This window comes from Nilaparvata lugens, chromosome 1 (genome assembly GCF_014356525.2).
Source record: "Nilaparvata lugens isolate BPH chromosome 1, ASM1435652v1, whole genome shotgun sequence".
In the NCBI taxonomy this organism is placed as follows: Eukaryota; Metazoa; Arthropoda; class Insecta; order Hemiptera; family Delphacidae; genus Nilaparvata; species Nilaparvata lugens.
The window spans coordinates 32,523,070-32,542,032 of NC_052504.1; the positions used below are offsets into that span (position 1 = coordinate 32,523,070).

The 18,963-nt window shown below is 34.7% G+C and overlaps 1 protein-coding gene and 1 long non-coding RNA gene across 2 annotated transcripts in view; both read right to left on the reverse strand.

The window, feature by feature from the left end:
- The window catches only part of LOC120350884, a 53,967-nt gene extending 51,515 nt beyond the window's left edge, over positions 1-2,452 (reverse strand). Inside the window, exon 1 of the mRNA XM_039426034.1 lies at positions 2,361-2,452. Coding sequence (XP_039281968.1) covers positions 2,361-2,441 — 81 coding nt within the window. The 5' untranslated portion in view covers positions 2,442-2,452. The remainder of the gene's footprint in view (positions 1-2,360) is intronic.
- A 2,952-nt stretch (positions 2,453-5,404) lies between these two features.
- LOC120350887 lies at positions 5,405-7,382 on the reverse strand. The gene is made up of 3 exons (XR_005571087.1): positions 7,284-7,382; positions 5,863-6,039; positions 5,405-5,736 (listed from the first exon to the last, which is right to left on the reverse strand). It is a non-coding gene; the product is annotated as an uncharacterized LOC120350887 (long non-coding RNA).
- Positions 7,383-18,963: the final 11,581 nt, after the last annotated feature.

Below are 18,963 nucleotides of genomic sequence, written 5' to 3' on the forward strand. Positions count from 1 at the left end.
ATTTTTTGCCTCGACTGATCTTTGCATTTTATGTAATATATGTATGAAACTTTCATGGTGTGCAATTTATTTTTATTCCTCAACTCTATAGTATAAGTATCATTTATATATATATTTATTATTTATTGAATTACAAGAGTTATTGGAGAAGCCCATATCTAGGCCTATCAAGATTTTTTAAGACTGAATACTATTAGAAAACCACGACCTAATTATATCAAATCTCATGCTTTACCGACTGATGCCAAGCAGGAGGCTAATCGTTATTTAAATATAAAGAATAACGTGACACAGCTCTGCTTGTTGTTGGCTCGTCCACGTTTTTGAATGCAATGTCTGTAGTTTATTCTAAACTCAACAGATGGCGTTGAAACCTTCACCTAGTCATTCAATAGATGTGCAGAATTGTGACCAATGCAGCAAACGGAATTTAACAGCTGATTAGCTCTATATATTCATGAAAAGTTGATGGTCATTATTATGACCACCAGGAGTGAAGGGGTAGAAATGCGATGTCTATTTATATTTTCATCAGCTAGATCAGTACCTCCCATATGAGAGTTATAGATACCGATTGCATTTGGTCTCTCCACATTAATGAACTTTCTCTCTGTCTTGGAAAATCGTCGCACTGATGATATTGGCTGTACACCATAACACGTTGAAGCAACTGAAATGACCGAGTTATCCATCCATTGGATGTATTGGATTCCATTTTCACGGTCTATTTGAGTTTCATGATAACCTCGAGGCTTCTTTGAGAGCAGGTTTTTTGGTGTGAGATTTGATTTTTTTGGAATTCTATTCTGATGTATTGTACCTGTTCCACTGTATCCATTCTCTCTCAAAAAAATAAGAAGATTCTGATTGGTGAATAAATTGTCAAAGAAAAAATTATAATGTAACTTTTTTTTGTCATTAGGGAATTCACTCAGCATTTTATAGAAGGGAGCTGTTGGCTTTCCAAAGTAATTTTTCATAGTGTCTGGTAAGCCTTTATCTTTGCCTTGATAAAATTCAAAATTTGTTATATATCCATCTGAAGAGTTGAGACACCATACCTTATAACCAAATCTGATTGGTTTGTTTCGAATGAATTGTTTGCAGCTGTGATGTCCAAAATATTTTATCATACTCTCATTATAATTCATATTCTGTAATGGAACATAGTTATTTATAAATCTAGATTTCAATTTCTTCATTAGTGGTTTTACTTTGTTGTACTTTTATCTTCCATGTCTAAGTTAGTATTGTCTGCACAGTGGATGAATTTACATACATCTAGAAATCTGTTTCGCCTCATTGCACTCTTTACTAATTTGTTCCCTAGGTCATTTTGAGAGTCCCAGTAGTGCCGCTTGCTTGGTAGAATATTATAGCCAGACAATATTAGAATTCCAATAAAACATCGAATTTCTTTTCTAGTTATTTTTGGGTCAGACTCATTCTTGAATAATGCATACATTCTTGTCTGCTCATATAAAAGATCAATTACGTCGTCATCAATGAAACGCTCAAATAACTGTAATTCACTCAGATCTTTATATTGAGCAAAGTCACTGCGAGGAAAATGTTCCCATTGCTTTTCCAAATCCCCAACGATAAATTCACTTTCTTCACGTTTTGGGAATAGAAATTCATCAAGAGTTTCTGTAATATGAATAGCATCTGGCTCAGGAATGTTCTCTTGTTCAGCAGCGTGATCTCTATTTACACCATGAAAAAGTACTTCTGCATTGCATAGCAATTGATTTTTTGAAAGATTGTCGATTGTTGCTTGGTCTTCATCTCCAGAATCTTCATCTGTTAGAACCGAAGGCTCAGGTGGTTCAATAAAAATATTGGCACTATCAAAATTGGTTTCATTGTCATTCAAGATGTCCAGAGCTGCAGACAGACATAGTCCATCTCTGGAAACAAACCAAAAATATAAAGGATATAATGTGGACCTAATGACAAGAGGAGCGCCCAGTGGAGCCGTATGGTACCACCAATATGTAGAGTTCAATAATTCAAAGACAAAAGATGAGAATGACTGGACAAAGCCAGGAATACAATTATACACTATTCTAGACTTATTTGGCATAGTTGATTAGAAGGAAAAGTGTCAATTTATATACTTACTCAAAAATAATATCCGCAGTGTCCATCTCAAAAACTAATTCAACTTTCAAAGACTTCTGGTGACATTTTTCTTCACAAAAAAGGAGGTTAGAGCGTTCACAGCTGTTGTCAACACTGTTTACTAGCATGTCATGTGACTCTGGTGGCGAAATTCTGAACCATTTTACTTAGATGAGAGAAATAAATAGAGTAGTCAACTGGTACCATATGGTACCAGAGAGCGCTGATGGGTTAACTCGCCAAATGCACGGAAAACTTTCATAAAGTGAAATAAAATCCGTCAAAAACTCGCGAGAACATTGCCGAAGATCTGCCATGGTCGGATGATTAGAGAAAACTGAGGAACAAAACGGATTGTATAACGGAGTAAGTGTCCACACGCAACGACATGTCTGAGCAGGTCACGGTTTTTAGAGCTCACGAGCTCAGTTATCGCTGCAACTGTGCAGTCCTCCCGATGGACTCAAAACTGCGCAGTTTTCCGGTCCACACGCAACGTTTTGTCTGCAACGTCTTGAACTGCAGAGACAAAACGTTGTGCAAAACGGAGAGTCTGGACCGGCCTATAGACTATTCAGTTGAGGCACGTTTTTTCTACACTTTCTCATTTACAACTGGTTGCCCAATAAATCAATTTATTCACATGTTATGATAGAAAACAGAATAATAATTATATTACAAGGTATTATATTGATAAAAATTTAGGCAATGAAGTTATATAAAAAATATGATTATTCCATAATTGAAATGAATTTAAATTGATTAGAAAAAAAATAAGAACTGAGAAATGGTCAATATAAATCAAAATATCAAATAAATGGTCAAAAAGAATTCACTCTCTGAAATTCAAAAAATATTCAAGCTGTGAACACTTCTTCAAACCAATGAATGTCCTAATCATTCAAAAACTTGAATAGACAACGTAAATCCGCCTCTTTTGATGGATTGATTCTAACAGAACTAACTGGTTGCAACTGTTCATCTAAATCTATCATTAAATCATGTTTTGTGAAGTATACAAAAGGTAGATGCTGTCCAGTGTATGATTTAGATGCAACAACACCTCCTGTACAAGGATAGCTGAGCCATGGATATGATTGAATCTTGAATGCAGTCCTTCCTGCTTTCTTCAGCATAACCACACTTACGCTGTCTGTGATTTTTTTCAAAATTGGCATAGGCTACCATTTTTAATAATTAATGGTGAAGGGTTTGACCGCACACTTTGAATTAGTTCCAAATATTTCTCCAAAGAGTGAATTATCTTTTCTCTTTTAATTTTCTGGTCATACAATCCAAAATTTCTGTCACAAATGTTGAAGGAATGCTCCCTCACTGAAAATAACTGGACAAATATACTAAATTACATGCACAGCCAGCTTCAGAATGTAGTCATCAACAAATTATTATTTTTATCACCAGCTGCATCTGAGAAAGATGTATCTCTTTTACTTCATCTGACAACTTCTGTTTTATGAACTCTAGAAGAAATGAACACACTGAATCAGCATTTTTCCTTCCCTGGGTCTCCAAAAAATAATATAAAATTCTGGTATTAGCATTATGGCAATAATATTAAACAAGTATACCTATAGAAGTATTTTATAAAATTGCAATGTTTCATTAGTTTTGGGGAGTGGGAGATTCTGAGCGTAATCAAATTGCAAAACAAGGATGTTATTACTATTTTTATTGTCAGTTGTAGTTTTTTTATGGATCTTCTTATGTCTTATACTTTCTCAAGTGAATTTCATATGAAGTTTTGCAAATGTCATTGGGATTGGTTTTTAGTTTCACTATGCACTCTGAACAATAATCACAAATTTTATATTTTGGTAACTTGAAACCATAGTCTGTGCTTGAAAAATTTATAAGTCTTGTAGCTCAAATTTACTTCATTGTTCGTTTTTTTTAGTACATTTTTAACAAATCATAAAGCTTTTTAAGAGGTTGGGATTGAAAAAATATTTTTTCTGTGATTTATTTCGAGAATAGTGTGACTCTAGTTGAGAAATAAGTGGTAAATGTTCTTTGACAAGGTCCCAAACACTTTGTGGTATACTTCTGGGATTGTTTGTGTGAGTACCTCGTTTTTCCAAGAATTATCACCTTGTTTGACTTTTTGTTGAATTACATGGAGTCTTTTCACTGATATTTGATATAGTCTACAGAGAAACTGTCGGCAAACTGATTGTTCTAATCCATTTACATTAACACAAAACTTCCAAACGCTCACCCTTGGTATGGTAGCTCCTACTACATTGTAATGGGCCCAACATGGGCCGCGTCTTCGTGAGACGTTCAGGTTACAGAATGTTGGAAAAGAGAATAAACACTTAGGCTAAATAGCTATTTCAATTACAATACCTATTGGTGTAGTGTTACACTTTGCACCTCTACGGTCACTCCTCACTGGGTCACAGTTCATGAGGCGGGGCTTTGGGGTGGAGAGTCGTACACAAACTTGATCTTCCTACTACTGGATTTACTACTGGATTCTCAATCAGAATGCTAATTAATTGTCGATTTTTCCCTTGAGGAAAACTTATCAAAAATTCTCTTCAATCCCACGAGTGTCTCTCTCCTGAAGGGAGAGAGAGAGAGAGAACTCACGTCCTCTCTTCACATCCACTACAACATGAGTTGTAGAGCTACTGTTTGCAAGAACTTACATGAAACTGATTAAATAGGTCTTCCTGATTAAATGCTGATACTTTTCTACAACATTTTTGTTTACAACATTGCATTATCATTTCAAATGTTTTGCCTTGCAGTAGTTCACCCAATGATGATTTGTGTTCCTCACCAGAATATTTTCTCTTCTTATTTTCACTATAACATCGAACTGATTGTCCTTTTTACTTTTTACAATTTTCTAAACCTTTCATCTCATCATGCACTGACTCTCTTGTTCACTCAAATCACTCATTATTTTTGTTCAAATCAAACCATAGACACTCAGAACCTATAACATGGAAGCCAAGGCCGGTTACAGAGCTCGACCGACCGTCAGTGCGTACGTCACTCGCGCTTCTCTTTTCCATAGATATTCCATGTATCCGTACAGAGCAGGACTGACGGCACGCATACGCACGGTCAGGACCATGCGTTTTATACTGCGTGCGCTATTGAAACAAATAGAAGCTTTCAGAGCTGTACTGATCAGTAGCTCGATCGCAACACAACCAATTTGCTGACACCTCTGCCCGACAATCAGCTGATATTGAATTGAATAGCATAATGAATGAATTCAGTGCATACATATTAGTGTATTGCACTGTTTGTGAAATGAATTCATTTGGAATATAATTCCTGAAAAAGTCAATTGGACAATCTGAACTGAACACATCTCCATTGCTAGGTTTGGAATCACCAACTAATGGTCTCTTCCTCCACTGTATATTTTATTTTTTGTGATAACAGTTGAATTTTTAGGTGGTAAGGGTCCTGAACTGTCAATTGCCTGTCCTACTTCCTCAGTGATTGTTGGAACAGATGTAACTGTCTCTGTACTATCTAGAGCATCTAATAATGGAGCTATATTTCTAAATCCATTCTGCAACTCTTCATCACCACTGAAACGTTCATCATCCTTGGGAGGAACATCAGCTCCTGAAGCATGAAACAAAGTTTAACATCAGTAACTCTGTTGACTATTTAGAAGCTACTGAGTGCAATTGTCTCTTGTTTTAAGAATCCAATGAATATTTTATAGTACTAAAAATAAAAGTTGCTTACCTATTCTGGAACAGGTTGTAGTGGGATGTCTACATCAACTTCTTCATCACTGTAGAAGCCCTCCAGCTCTGAACAAGGATATCTCTCATCAAGGATATCAAGTAGAGATGGAATACAGCTTGGATTATGCAAATTAAATCCACAAGCTGAACTAGTAGAAGCCTGATTATCCAATGTCTGAAACAAAGATAATAAATCTCTTGTTGAAACTTGTTAGATAATAATACAAGTTATTGAAGATACTGATTAGGTGCAGAGACTTTTAAAGATATTGTTCACAAGACTTTTGAAAACTTACATTGACTGAAAATATGACATAAATAAGTTAATAGTGGATTATCTAGTGAAAAAAATTCCTCCACAATCCGAAATTCTCAATTTAAGTGATCTAGCATTTTCCATTGTTTCATCCTGCTATACTGGTCCTAGAATAATAGAAATTTTTTTCAAAATTTTCCCACCCTCTATGCCCCAAAAATGGGTGTCCAGCCGGCTGGACATGAGGACTTACCCTGGTAATAATTGACTTCATATGTGGAGACTATGAATAAGTTATTTGTTAGAAGAATTGTTAAAAATGCATAGTTTTTATCATCCAAGTCATTGATTATGGAATGAATTTCAATAATACTTTTGTAATATTATCTAATAAATCATTTATTAACATTCTATTTACACATTTCTTATGGTAGCGATTTCTCCACTCCCTTCTTTGTTTCTTTTTCCCTCTCTCACTTAAATCATCAATACTCTTAATCTTTTTTAAGGCCTTTCTATCTCTACTTCTTTCTTTTTCCTTCTTCTTCATCAATTCATATTTTACTGGATCTTGTCGAATTCTTTCCCTTTCTTTTCATTTCCTATGCTGCAGCCTTTCTTTTACTCTCACTAGATGGTTTTGGTTTATTGCTGCTATTCTTTTTCTTGCTTTTTGGAGTTTCCATGTTTCTATCTGTAAAACCATTAAAAGGACTTAGGCTATAGGCGAGTTAACCAAAAGCAAAGTGTTAATTAACCATGTTAAAAAGGGTTCAAATTTTATGGAAAAACATACATAATGTTTGCATTTAAGCAATTATAAAACTGGAGAAAATACTACTGAAAACTAATGCAGTATGGTTTTAGTTATTTGTGATAACAGCAATCAAACAATGCTTGTAACAGACAACCACATTAAACATTCACGACCGTCACACTGTGCTCACGACCGTCACATACTGGATGTGACGGTCGTGAGGAACCTTCAATGATTTAATATTTTTGGAGGCAACAGAACCTAACCTAAAACGCCATCTTGACTGATCAAAAGTGTGCATCTAAGTACAATATAATATCAGACCTAGCAGCTTGTAAAACAATATAAAGCAGTTTACTAAGTGTGACGGTTGTTAGTAATGAAAGGTACAAGGATGATAACTTACCTATATAATAATAATCCTGAGATTATTGACAATCAAGCGTTGAAACGAACTCATTACAACAATCAAAACAGTCCCAATGCTCACTTCCAGTGGAAGCACGTGCCAATAGCGCATTCTAGTGGTGAACTATTAAAGTAACTAGTTTCTGTGACGGTCGTGAGTCCATACCAAGGGACAAAGGGAAAACGTAGTTTTCACTATACTGGTATAGTTTCAAAATATTTTGAGAATGGTAATCTAAAAACATATATTTAAAAAACATAATACAGATGATAAATATGTAGGCTCTTCAAAAAGTACCTGAATTAACTGCAGAGCAATCTCACTTTCCTGGCTAGGGACACGTGACGGTTGTGATTTTATAACCCTTTTTTGAATCATAACGGAATAAATTAAAATTTCTCGGCAACTAGACTATGCAGACTAACTTTAATGAATTATTAGTTGTACTTATTCACAAAAAATATGTACTTTGACATTTTAGTTTCATCTTTAGCCTAACAGGACAGTGAAAAACTACAGCCATGAGAATAGCCCCTGAAAGGCTTAACCCCAAACAATGATTGAAAACCTTTAAAACACACAAGGACTCCAACACCAGAGCCTTCTCGAACTACTCTTACTTTATATTAATAAGATCTGTCATTAAATCTTGCTTCACATTCATCTTTTTTGGACCTTCTTCGAAGAACAGGATGTATTGATATGAGTCCAGCTAAATAACTATTTTGTGCATCAGTACCCCCTCACAACCAATGTCATTGAACTGTTTGATCAAGTTTTTTCTCTCTGCAGGTGATATCTTTTTGAAGCACTCAAATCGTTTACATTGACAGTCTTCTCCGGTTTCAAACAAACACAAAGCTTCTTAGCAACATCAGCTACTCTGCCAGTTATTTTGCGTTTTTTGGATGAATTAACTTCACTTACACACACATTTTCATCACTATCACTATCCATTGCGTTAACAATACACTAATAATAACAATCCACTAACAATTTGTAAACAATACACGTAAATAAAGCACGTACCGTAACTACAAACGCAACCAAACGTTTCTTCAAACAGCAGAACACTATACATGTTGCATTACTGTGCATGCGTCAGAGCCACGTGGGTTGGACTGAGTTGTTCATTCACCAGTTTCAACTGTACTGAGTTGTTTCTTCCACTGTAGTACATATCTTTCAACTGCTAAAAACAAAGAAAGTAGTTGTTTGTTCCCCTGTTTGCTTCATCATGTCAAACTACATCCGAAAAAGTAATGTTGCCAACATAAACACAGTTTGCCATTTTTTAGACTATGTTGGTTTTTCCCTTGAGCCCTTTTTTAACCCTTTCAAACCTACATTCTAATGATAAAAGGTATTAATTTTCTGATCTCATTTTTGAAATCCTCTATTTTTTTTATGAATTTTTAATACATTTTTTTTTTAATTTGTCAAACTTTCAAAATTTTACTGCAATGTCCTCAAATGAGGACATTGGGTTCCAATAGTAAATTTTTTCATCAATAGTAAAATAATAAAGATAATGGTACTCACTGAAGCTGTTACTGCCTGATATCTCCCACTGATGTTAGACACACTGAATCACACTGAATTGTAACTCAATTTATTAATGTGCTATATTGTTGTTGAATTTGTGGATTATTTTATCAAAATTAATATCCTTAGAAAGTTTTTGAGATCTATGTACTGGAAATTACTTGAATTACTGAGAACTTGAAGTGTGTATTAATTGCCTTTAATGAGTAATACTAATTAAAAAATAATATGAATAACGCAAAAATTATAATGTAATAGTACTAAACTTGAATAAAAAAGTCTGGAATAAAAACATAAGACCTTAGATACTTTCAATATTACTTTGTATGAAATGCCACAAAACAGTTTCTGTCTTTGTTCAGACACAAGTGAACTCCACATTTCATGCATTTCACCCTTGATTTCCCGTTGCACTGTGGGAATTTACATCGGATGGGTTGTGGGACATTATCATGCTGCGGTAAGTGGTCTATAGAGTCAAATTGAATTTCTTTTGCTGGTCTGACTTCTCCTCGGGTTTTCTTTACTTGCACAGATGATTGCGATGAACTACCTGAATGACCACGTTTCTTCAAGTGTACATTTCTTCCAAAGTGTAGCAAACCATCACTTACTCTCATTCTAAAGTGCAATAGGTAAAGTATTTCCTTTTCTGGTGTCTTTAATGAGTCAGCATCTCGTCTTTATTCAAGCCAACTCTGAACAATTGCAAAATCCACTGCATGAAAAATCAACCGTAATGTCCACTTTCGTGACTTTACAAAAATTCAATAATAACTGATCAATTGGTCGTGAAGATCGACACCTCCCATTGCTTTATTGTAACATTTAACAACTTCAGGTCGTTCTATCTCAATATATTTTTTCCCCTTCTTATCCTAGCGTTTGATGAGATCCACTGTTCCTACACCAACAAAGTTAGAACCCATTGAAAAAATTTTATTATCCATCCACTCCACCAAAATAATTTCATCAAGGCTTGATACTTCAAATGATGTACCTCTGTCCTTTTTCAGTGCATCTTTGTCAGAGATGAAAGGAGGTTTACAGAATCTGTTCAGTCTAACTGTTCCAGCTGCGAAAATTTTCTTCTGTTTCAATGCTTGAAATAAATGATAAGATCCAAAGAAATTGTCAAAGAACAGTTTGTGGCCAGCATTACCAACAACTCGCTCACATAACTTGAGTACAACACTACCACCAAGGCCATAGATGTTCTGAACTTTGTCATCAATCTCTGTAGAACTACCCTGATATAATATAAAATCATATGCTTTGCTACTTTGTCCACAAAGCATGAACAATTTAATTCCCCAGGGGGTTGGCTTTCCTTTTACATACTGCTTAGACTTGATCTTCCTGTAAAGGAAATCATCGCTTCATCCACACACAGGTTTTCTTCAACTTGAAGCTCTAAACATCTCTCACGGACACAGTCATATATTGGTCGTACTTTGAAAAACTTATCTGTGCAGGTGTTGGGTTTATCTAAATTATTTACTAAATGAAGATTACTCCGTAGCTCGAAAAACCTGTCTCTTGACATCTGTTCAGTGAAAGCATTCATTTGCAAAGTGGTGTCCCAATATAGCCGGATCCTTGGAAATTTTAGTGTGCCTACAATTATATGAAGAGCAAACAGAGTTTTAATTTCTTCAGGTGTGCAATGTTTGAAATTGTTCCTACCATTCTGTAATGCATACATATTTGTCATCTCCGAAATCAAATCAAACAAATCATCTGTTATGTATCTTTTTAAATAACATACTGGTGAAAGCAGTTCTTCAACATCATTGACACTGGTTGTGAATTCATCAGGTGAAATAGAAATGTTTCTGTGCCTCCACTTGATATCCTTCTTTGAAGTGAGTATTATATTTTTATAAAAATCAGGGAGGGAGTCAGATACATCTACAGTTTCAGTTTCCAACTCCTCATTGGCACTTACCTCACATTGATCATCAACTTCAATTTGTTCAACTTCAGCATCTACTGCATCAATATCAGCTCCAACTCTATTTATATTCAAAGCTTCACTGTCCCTTGATGTATTCGCTGTTTCCAAGTCTCTCTCATTCACACTTGTATTTCCGATGTCTTCACAAAATATTTCACAATCAGAAATATCACCATCAAATAAAACATCCATAATTCTAAGATCGTCTTCTGTCACATTATAAATATCGGGATCTAACTGGTGACTCATGTTGTTATTAGAACTCATTTTACCGTAGACCTACAATAATTGTCACAAAAGCACTGCAGTTTGTAATTTCACAATTCATAGATCTCAATCCAAATTAATAATTAAAGTTATAAACATTTCACTTGAACAGATCATTTCAATGTGAGAGCAACTTATAGTTAGGAGGTTATGTTATCATCGGAGCACGTGAGACCCAGTGTCCTCAAATGAGTACATTACTTTTTTCACCCATAACAAATATGAACTTCAACATTAAGATTTATTCTCGCGATTTTTGAAAAGCTGATGAAAAAATGCATATTAAAAATATTTTTTACAGAATTTGATAACAGATGCAGAATTTGATTATCAAACTTCAGAATTAGAAACCAATACATGTGTCTGTGATAACAGCTGATGTAATAGTTCATAATTTCTGCAACAGATGTCGTGGGTATCCACTTTTATGTGTTCAGGAGGAGTGAGACAACGGAATGGATGATATTCCACTAGCATTTATCTTTTCTTTGTTTATTTGTAGCTATGGAAACATAATGTCATCATTTCGGGACACTGGGTCTGAAAGGGTTAAGCTAAGCTCAGTTTTTTCTGCCTGTGCAGACAAGACAAGTTTGATTTTTTTTGAAGAGTCATCTATCTGTGGACAAATGAAGGCTAATTTCTATCAAAAGACTTCTCAAGTCAATATTATAATTTGAATTAATTTTGTGATTGGTTGCTGGTTAAATGCTTTCATAATCACAATTGTTGTTGTCAACAACAATTTCTTCCATAACCATAAAATTTCGGAATCATTTTGTTCTTCGTCGGTTACTAGTAAGAAACTGGTTTGCAAAGCAGTAGAAAGTAAGTCGTTTGAATTTTCTTGGTGATGAATATCTTCCACATCAGTTCTGTCAGATCCAGATACAGAGGTAGCTATGGTTGGTGATGGTGAATAATATCTGTGAATTTGCATGTTTCAATTCAATGATTCCATTCTTGCAGTTATAAGAATGTCTTGGATAGCTTTTTGAGCCTTAAGAGAATCGATTGGGTTTAATTGCCCCAATTGTGCTGAAACGTACTCTCCAAAATGAGACAGTTCATCACTAGTGTGTCTAACAGAACCATTTTTGCCAGCTGGCTTAACGTTTTGTGATATTACATGTAGTTTATCAACTATGTGTTCAACAGCTCGTATTTCGGATATTTTTTGCTTTTTGGAGCGTGGAGGATGCATTCCAGGTGTTTGAGATTTAGCTATTTTTTGTTGTGGTTGAACAATTGGAGAACTTGGAGAATCCACATCCTCTATATCGTCAGTCCCAGATGCGTCAGTAAGTGTGGGCAGAATTTGGAATTCCTTATCCTGAAATGAAACAGAATAACTGTACAAAATAATACAAATATCCTGAAAAAAATTGAGGCAATACATTTTTTTTCAGGTGCCTAGTACAAAGGAAGAGTGGGAGTTGGTGCAACGCAAATTTGAAGTGCAGTGGAACTTTCCCAATTGCATAGGAGCAATTGATGGGAAACATGTCCAAATTAAGTGCCCTGCTGAGAGCGGTTCGATTTACTACAATTACAAGGGTACATTCAGCATCATACTGTTCGCATTAGTTGATGCCGAATACAATTTCTTATACATAGATGTCGGTGCTAATGGAAAGTCAAATGATGGTGCAGTTTTTCAAGCATCAACATTGAACATTGCAATGGAACGTAACACCCTTAATTTACCACAGAATGCGGTTGTTGTTGCAGATGATGCATTTCCTCTAAGAAAGGACATACTGAAACCTTTCAGCAAACGTAACTTAACAATTTCAGAAAGTATATTCAATTATCGACTTTCTAGAGCTCGTAGAGTTTCGGAAAATGCTTTCGGCATTTTAGTTGCTAGATTTAGAGTATTCGACGGCCTATTGCATTGATTCCTCAAACTGTAGATTTGGTTGTCAAAACTTGTTGTGCACTTCACAACTGGCTACGCAAATCATCAGGGAAATATTACCTTCATCCTTCATCTGTAGATGTGGAAGACATGACAACATGCACAATCATACCAGGCACATGGCGCACCACTCTCAATACATCATGTCTGTTGAGGACATCGAAACTGACTTCGACAAATGCTTACAAACAAGAGCTCAAAAAGTTTAGAGAGCAGTATGAAAATTTCTTCTGTTCAAAACAAGGGTCACTACCATGGCAATGGAAGTGGATTGGTACTGATCAACCATCGAACAGCCTTTAACTTTGTACAAATGTAATATGTTAGCCTTTCCTGTATGTTGTATGCTGAAGGAACTGAGTATGTTAAAATACTATTACTGCAATATTTGTATGTAAATATGTAACTTATAGTATATAAAAGCATTTTATTAATAAATTATGTGTAGACATAAAGAAATGTAGTTTTTACTTACCAGAGTTGAAGTAGAAGGTCTGCTGGTCGAACGACCCATTAAAAACTTTGCAGCATGGAACCAGCTAAGTTTAGGTTCGTACAGTTCATCTGCAGCTGAACCAGATTTTTTGGATTTCGCAATTTTAATGCATTCTTGGCTGACAATGGTTTTGATTAGTTTTATTTTGGCTCTTACCACATCCAAGGTGATGTCGGGAAAATTGGTTTTCAATTGGTCTACCAAACCTTTAAATCCGGCATCTCTTAAATTCCTATTTTTATATTCACTCAAACCCGAGCTCCACAGTACAGGATAGTTTTCATACACCTCCAGGAATTCAATAATTTGATCACTTGTCCACTTAGCACTTTTTGAACTCATTTTTAGAAAGATGCTTTTAACATTAACAATAACAAAACAACACCACTCAACGTGACACTAGATTTTTAGGTTAATCCTTGAAGCAAGTGAGCTTGAATGTGTGTTTACACTGGTCAAGAGACCTTCCTACTTGTTTCAAGTGCAGCCAACTTGACTCCAAAAATCAAACATGTTCAACTTTTACTTGACACTTGAATCTAGGGGTCAAGCACTACTTGAACGAGGTAAAAATCACTTGAAGAAGCGTTTACACTGTTCAAGCACGGTTCAAGTTAATTGACTCCAGTAAACTTGATTCAAGTAACTTGACCAATGTAAACCCCGCTATACAGTGGGTCATTCTACCGAAAACAGTTATTTTACTAATAATTAGTAAAAATATGAAATATGACATATGATGGAAAACTTGATATTTTCATGATAATTAAGTTCTTTTCTTTCAGTGAACACAGTGGGGCCTATCTTGTATTTTTTATTTATGAGATATTACTATGTTTTAATTTAAAAACTGTTAATATCCTCACAACCGTCACAAGTAAGATTTATTTTTTTATAATTCATATTATGTAACATAACTGTGATTTTTTGCAGTAAAATATCTTTCTCCACATAAACTACACACACTCAACTGATTTAAATAAAAAAATAATTGCAATTTTCGTTTTTATACACAAAACAACACCGTATTATGATTATTAAATGAAAAATACATTGCTTCATTTGATATACTAGGCATAAATGCAATGCTATTTGATTTTCAAAGCTATAATATGTTTGGTTTAGTTTCTTAGAACCGGCTTATGTTTTAATAATATTATTATTTCATTTTAATTTCCAAATTTTAGCTAGAAGTTTTGATACGTGACGGTTGTGAGTGCAAGGTGACGGTTGTGAACGTTTTGTGACGGTTGTGAGAATAAACACTAATTATGGCATTTAATCATATTTCAATCAAGAATAACAATTAAATAAATATGATGTATGAATTTTTATGTTGGCATACCATAATGTTAAGCAATGTTGGCATTAATATTAAGTGACAATATATAAAGTATAATATTAAGTGACATTATTCAGCAGCCACTTTTTATGTAATGATACAAGAAAAAGTGTTAACACAGATAAACTAATTTAAGTTAGGGACGTTTGTTACACCCTCAAACGTATATAGGCCACGGTGAACTTTTGGTTGCTGCAGCACTTGGATAATGTCACTGCAGTTAACAGACGCTATATCTTCAACTGGAGGACAGACAAATTTTCCTCCCACTGATTTTCTTAAAAACATAACATCCATCTCCCCGTCACCATAAACTTTGTGAACTTGTCCGATGTAATGCTTGAAACTTTTTCGTGTGGCCAATCTTATCAGGACAAAATCTTTTTCTACCAAGTCGTTTGAAGTATCTTCAGATTCGCTGTCCGAATATATGTCATGGTACCATAATCTGCTACAGCTTCTGTTTAAATCTAATTGTTTGGTCAAGGAAAATTAAACATTTTACTGGCACTATACAAAATTGTAATATATTTTTCATGGAGAGAGAAACATAGATTAAATTCCTTACACTTAGTTTTGCTAAAAAAAGAGTAAGTTTAGGCTAGCCCCAAAAAAGGACTGATTTGAAAAGGATACTTTTTCTTCCATTTGAATGTGATGAAGGTCCTGGTTCCTCCATTATATCATCAGTTGGCTCCTCGGCTATGTCTTCTTCAGTTGACTCTAAATTCACATTTGAATCTAATTGTTTGGTCAAGGAAAATTAAACATTTTACTGGCACTATGCAAAATGGTAATATATTTTCCATGGAGAGAGAAACATAGATTAAATTCCTTACACTCTTAGTTTTGCTAAAAAAAGAGTAAGTTTAGGTTAGTCCCAAAAAAGGACTGATTTGAAAAGGATACTTTTTCTTCCATTTGAATGTGATGAAGGTCCTGGTTCCTCCATTATATCATCAGTTGGCTCCTCGGCTATGTCATCTTCAGTTGACTCCTCAGATGTTTCTTTTGGTTTCATTATAGTATGTGTAACCATTTTGATATGTGAACAAATACTAGAAGTTCTGCAAAACTCACAAGATAAAAATCTGCAGTTCAGGTTCAAGGGTTCATCCAATTTCCATGTTGCTTGATGAATTTTCATTGTATTTGGAACAGGAATGATTGTATCAAGAGCTGCATTTAAAATTTGGTCAGTAACTGCCAGACTGCTGTCTTCAATTTTTATTATTTCTGCTTTTAGTGTAGAAACACAGCATAGGAATTCGTCTATGGTTAAAATATCCTTTCCTGCCAAAACCGCCTTATCTGCTGTTCTCTTCACTACTCCTCCTACACCATCTGCAACACTCTTTCCATGCCCACTCTCACTAAAATTATATGATGCTTCTCTGAATCAAAAATGTTGCATAAAGTGACAAAACAAATACAGATTACTCTTGTTTCTATATTGTTTGGTTGGACCGTCGCTTATAATGTGTACTTTGCTAACTTGATTGTTTTCATTTTTTATTTTGACAAAAATTGGTTGTAAATGCGCCCAAATTGCAGATGCATCATGACGGTTGTTTGGCGAAACTGTACAAAAGGTAGATACTGAAATATCTTTCTTATCATTGACGGTTTTGCTTAAAAAATAAGCCCCCGTGTGGAGAACCAATTGTTCATTGGATGCTCCAAAATGCCTGCTCTGTATTTCAGTACTGTATTTCAATTGATAGTTTTCAGAAAAATCCACAACCATGAAAACTTCATCATCATTCAACGATGTCCGCAAAGTCTTAGAAAACTTTGATTGGTGATAAACTCTATACATGTGTTGCATAAATGGTCTCATAGATGTCAACAGCTTGTTTTTCAACTCTTCTAACGTGCAATGCTCTTTCACTTTTCTAGTTACTTTAACCATCACTTGTTTCCCTTTTTTCATCTTCTCTTCTTTCAAATTCTTCCATTCAAAAAAGTGTATCATAGACTGCAAAGGTACAGAACAGTTTTCATTGAAGTTGATAGTTCTATGTTCACATTCTCCACATTCTCGGTACATACATTTTTTATTTTCCAAATCACAACAGACTGAGCTCACCAAGTCTCGAATATTCCTATGCTGGATCACTCTATATTGTTTGCATTTCTGGAACAAAAACCCGAAATTTTCGTGATACTTGCATAAGCAAGTATCCCTTTTATTTGTTGGCCTGTGTACAACCCAAAATGGTTTGAGCCGACAAAATAATGCATATGATATGGTGATATTTGTAGTTGAAACAAACTTCTTGTGGAGAATCAACAAAGTATCAGTCAAGTTCCTCTTCTGCATTTTAATTTTCTTTTTAGTTATTGTGTCTTTGCGACCAGGAGTACTGTAAGAGTTGTCATCATCTGTCAAAAAGTCTTTAACTTTGTTTTTTAGGAATAATGTTTTCGATTTCCTCTTATTCCTAATAATATGTTGTGGAGCGTTGCAGACTTTTTTATTAGTGGCAGTGTCACATTTTTTTGTAGATTTATTCTTTGTTAATCTGTGGTGTCTAGTTTTCCACTTGTTGGTTTTTTTTATCTGGTCCTTCAGTTGTTTTTCTAGTTCTTTTATTTTCGCATTATACTTCTCTCTTGACTTTCTAAGCTTTTTCTTCCTGTTAGCCTTTCTTGTTTCTTCTCTACGGTCCCTTTCTTGTTCCAAAATATTTTCAACAGGATTTGGCGAGCTTGGGGGTGTATTTATATCTGTGATTTCATCATTTACTACTTTCTGCTTCCGTAGTCTTTCAGCATGTTTATGGTACCGCTTTCTCCACTCAGCTCGTTGTTTCCTCTTTCCCCTTTCACTCAAATCATTAATGCTTTTTATTTTTTTTTTATTCTCTTCGTTGCCTACTTCGTTCCTTCTCTTTCTGTTTCATTAGTTCATATTTTTCAGGATCCTGTTTGATTCTTTCTCTTTCCTTTCTCTTCCTCTCAGCAGCAGCTTTTCTGGTTTTTTCGCATGAAGTAGGCATGCTTGATCTTGATTTACCAGAGTTTTTCTTATTAACCTTGTTCATATTAATGGTTTCAATGTAAGCTCTGCATCACCTGCAATAATTAATTATTTGTAGAAATAGAAAATTAAATTTGTTTAAATGAGTTGAACTATTTAGGGAAGAAATTCACTGCCTTTTGCAACTGAACCCTATGCAAAAGTATCAAAAAAAGTTTAAACCTTCATCAAGTACATTGGGTACCATATGTAAAAAATATTATAATAATTTATATATTTAAAATGTATTACTATATTGAAACAATCTTATTTAAGGAAAATGTTATTTTCAGTCCATACTTAAAGGAAAACGTTACATTTTCACGACCGTCACAGCTAGCTCACGACCGTCACATTTACCGTGTGACGGTCTCGTGACGGTCGTGAGTGTGACGGTTGTGAGGATTTCCCTTTTAACCAGCCTTTTTGGCAGCAACAAACATAACCTCAAAATACTCTTGACGCCATGCGACTAGCCTTTCAGAAATTTGTAATGTTAGGTTATCCAATAATCTAAAAACAAGCTGCTCTCAGCTGATTAACCGTGACGGTTGTTAGTACTCTAAAGTTACAAAGTCATGTGACTTACCTTTGTTGTTTCATTATTTCATTTGTCGATTGAAAAAATTTAAAATACACATCCACAAAAGAAGCACAAACTCAACCTGTATCTCTCAACTTATGAAATACAGTGACTAGATAAAGACAGTGTGGCCATTGGAAATATTTTTTCCCGCCGCCGCCATGAAGATTCCATCTGTTTGAATCTTCAAGTAAAATCGCTCATTCATATTTAATAAAGCATTCCTTCTTGAATACAAACTCAGTTACAATGTCCACTAAGCATTTTATAATTTTAAAAATTGTATTCTGGGCCTTGGAACAGTAAATGGAGGATAAAATAACCTTGATGAAAGGATGCCTCCCGTAACCTGATAGGTTCCCACGCAATAGGTAAACTTACTGACAAATTACTTTTCCTTATTAGAAAAAGCAGATATAGGTGAACCCCGCTCAAGTTGATGAGAATTAGATAATATAATTTTCATAATTATTGAAACATAATAAATATTGAAATTGCTAGGTACTTATCTATATTTTCATCAACAATTTTTGTTAAGTTGAAA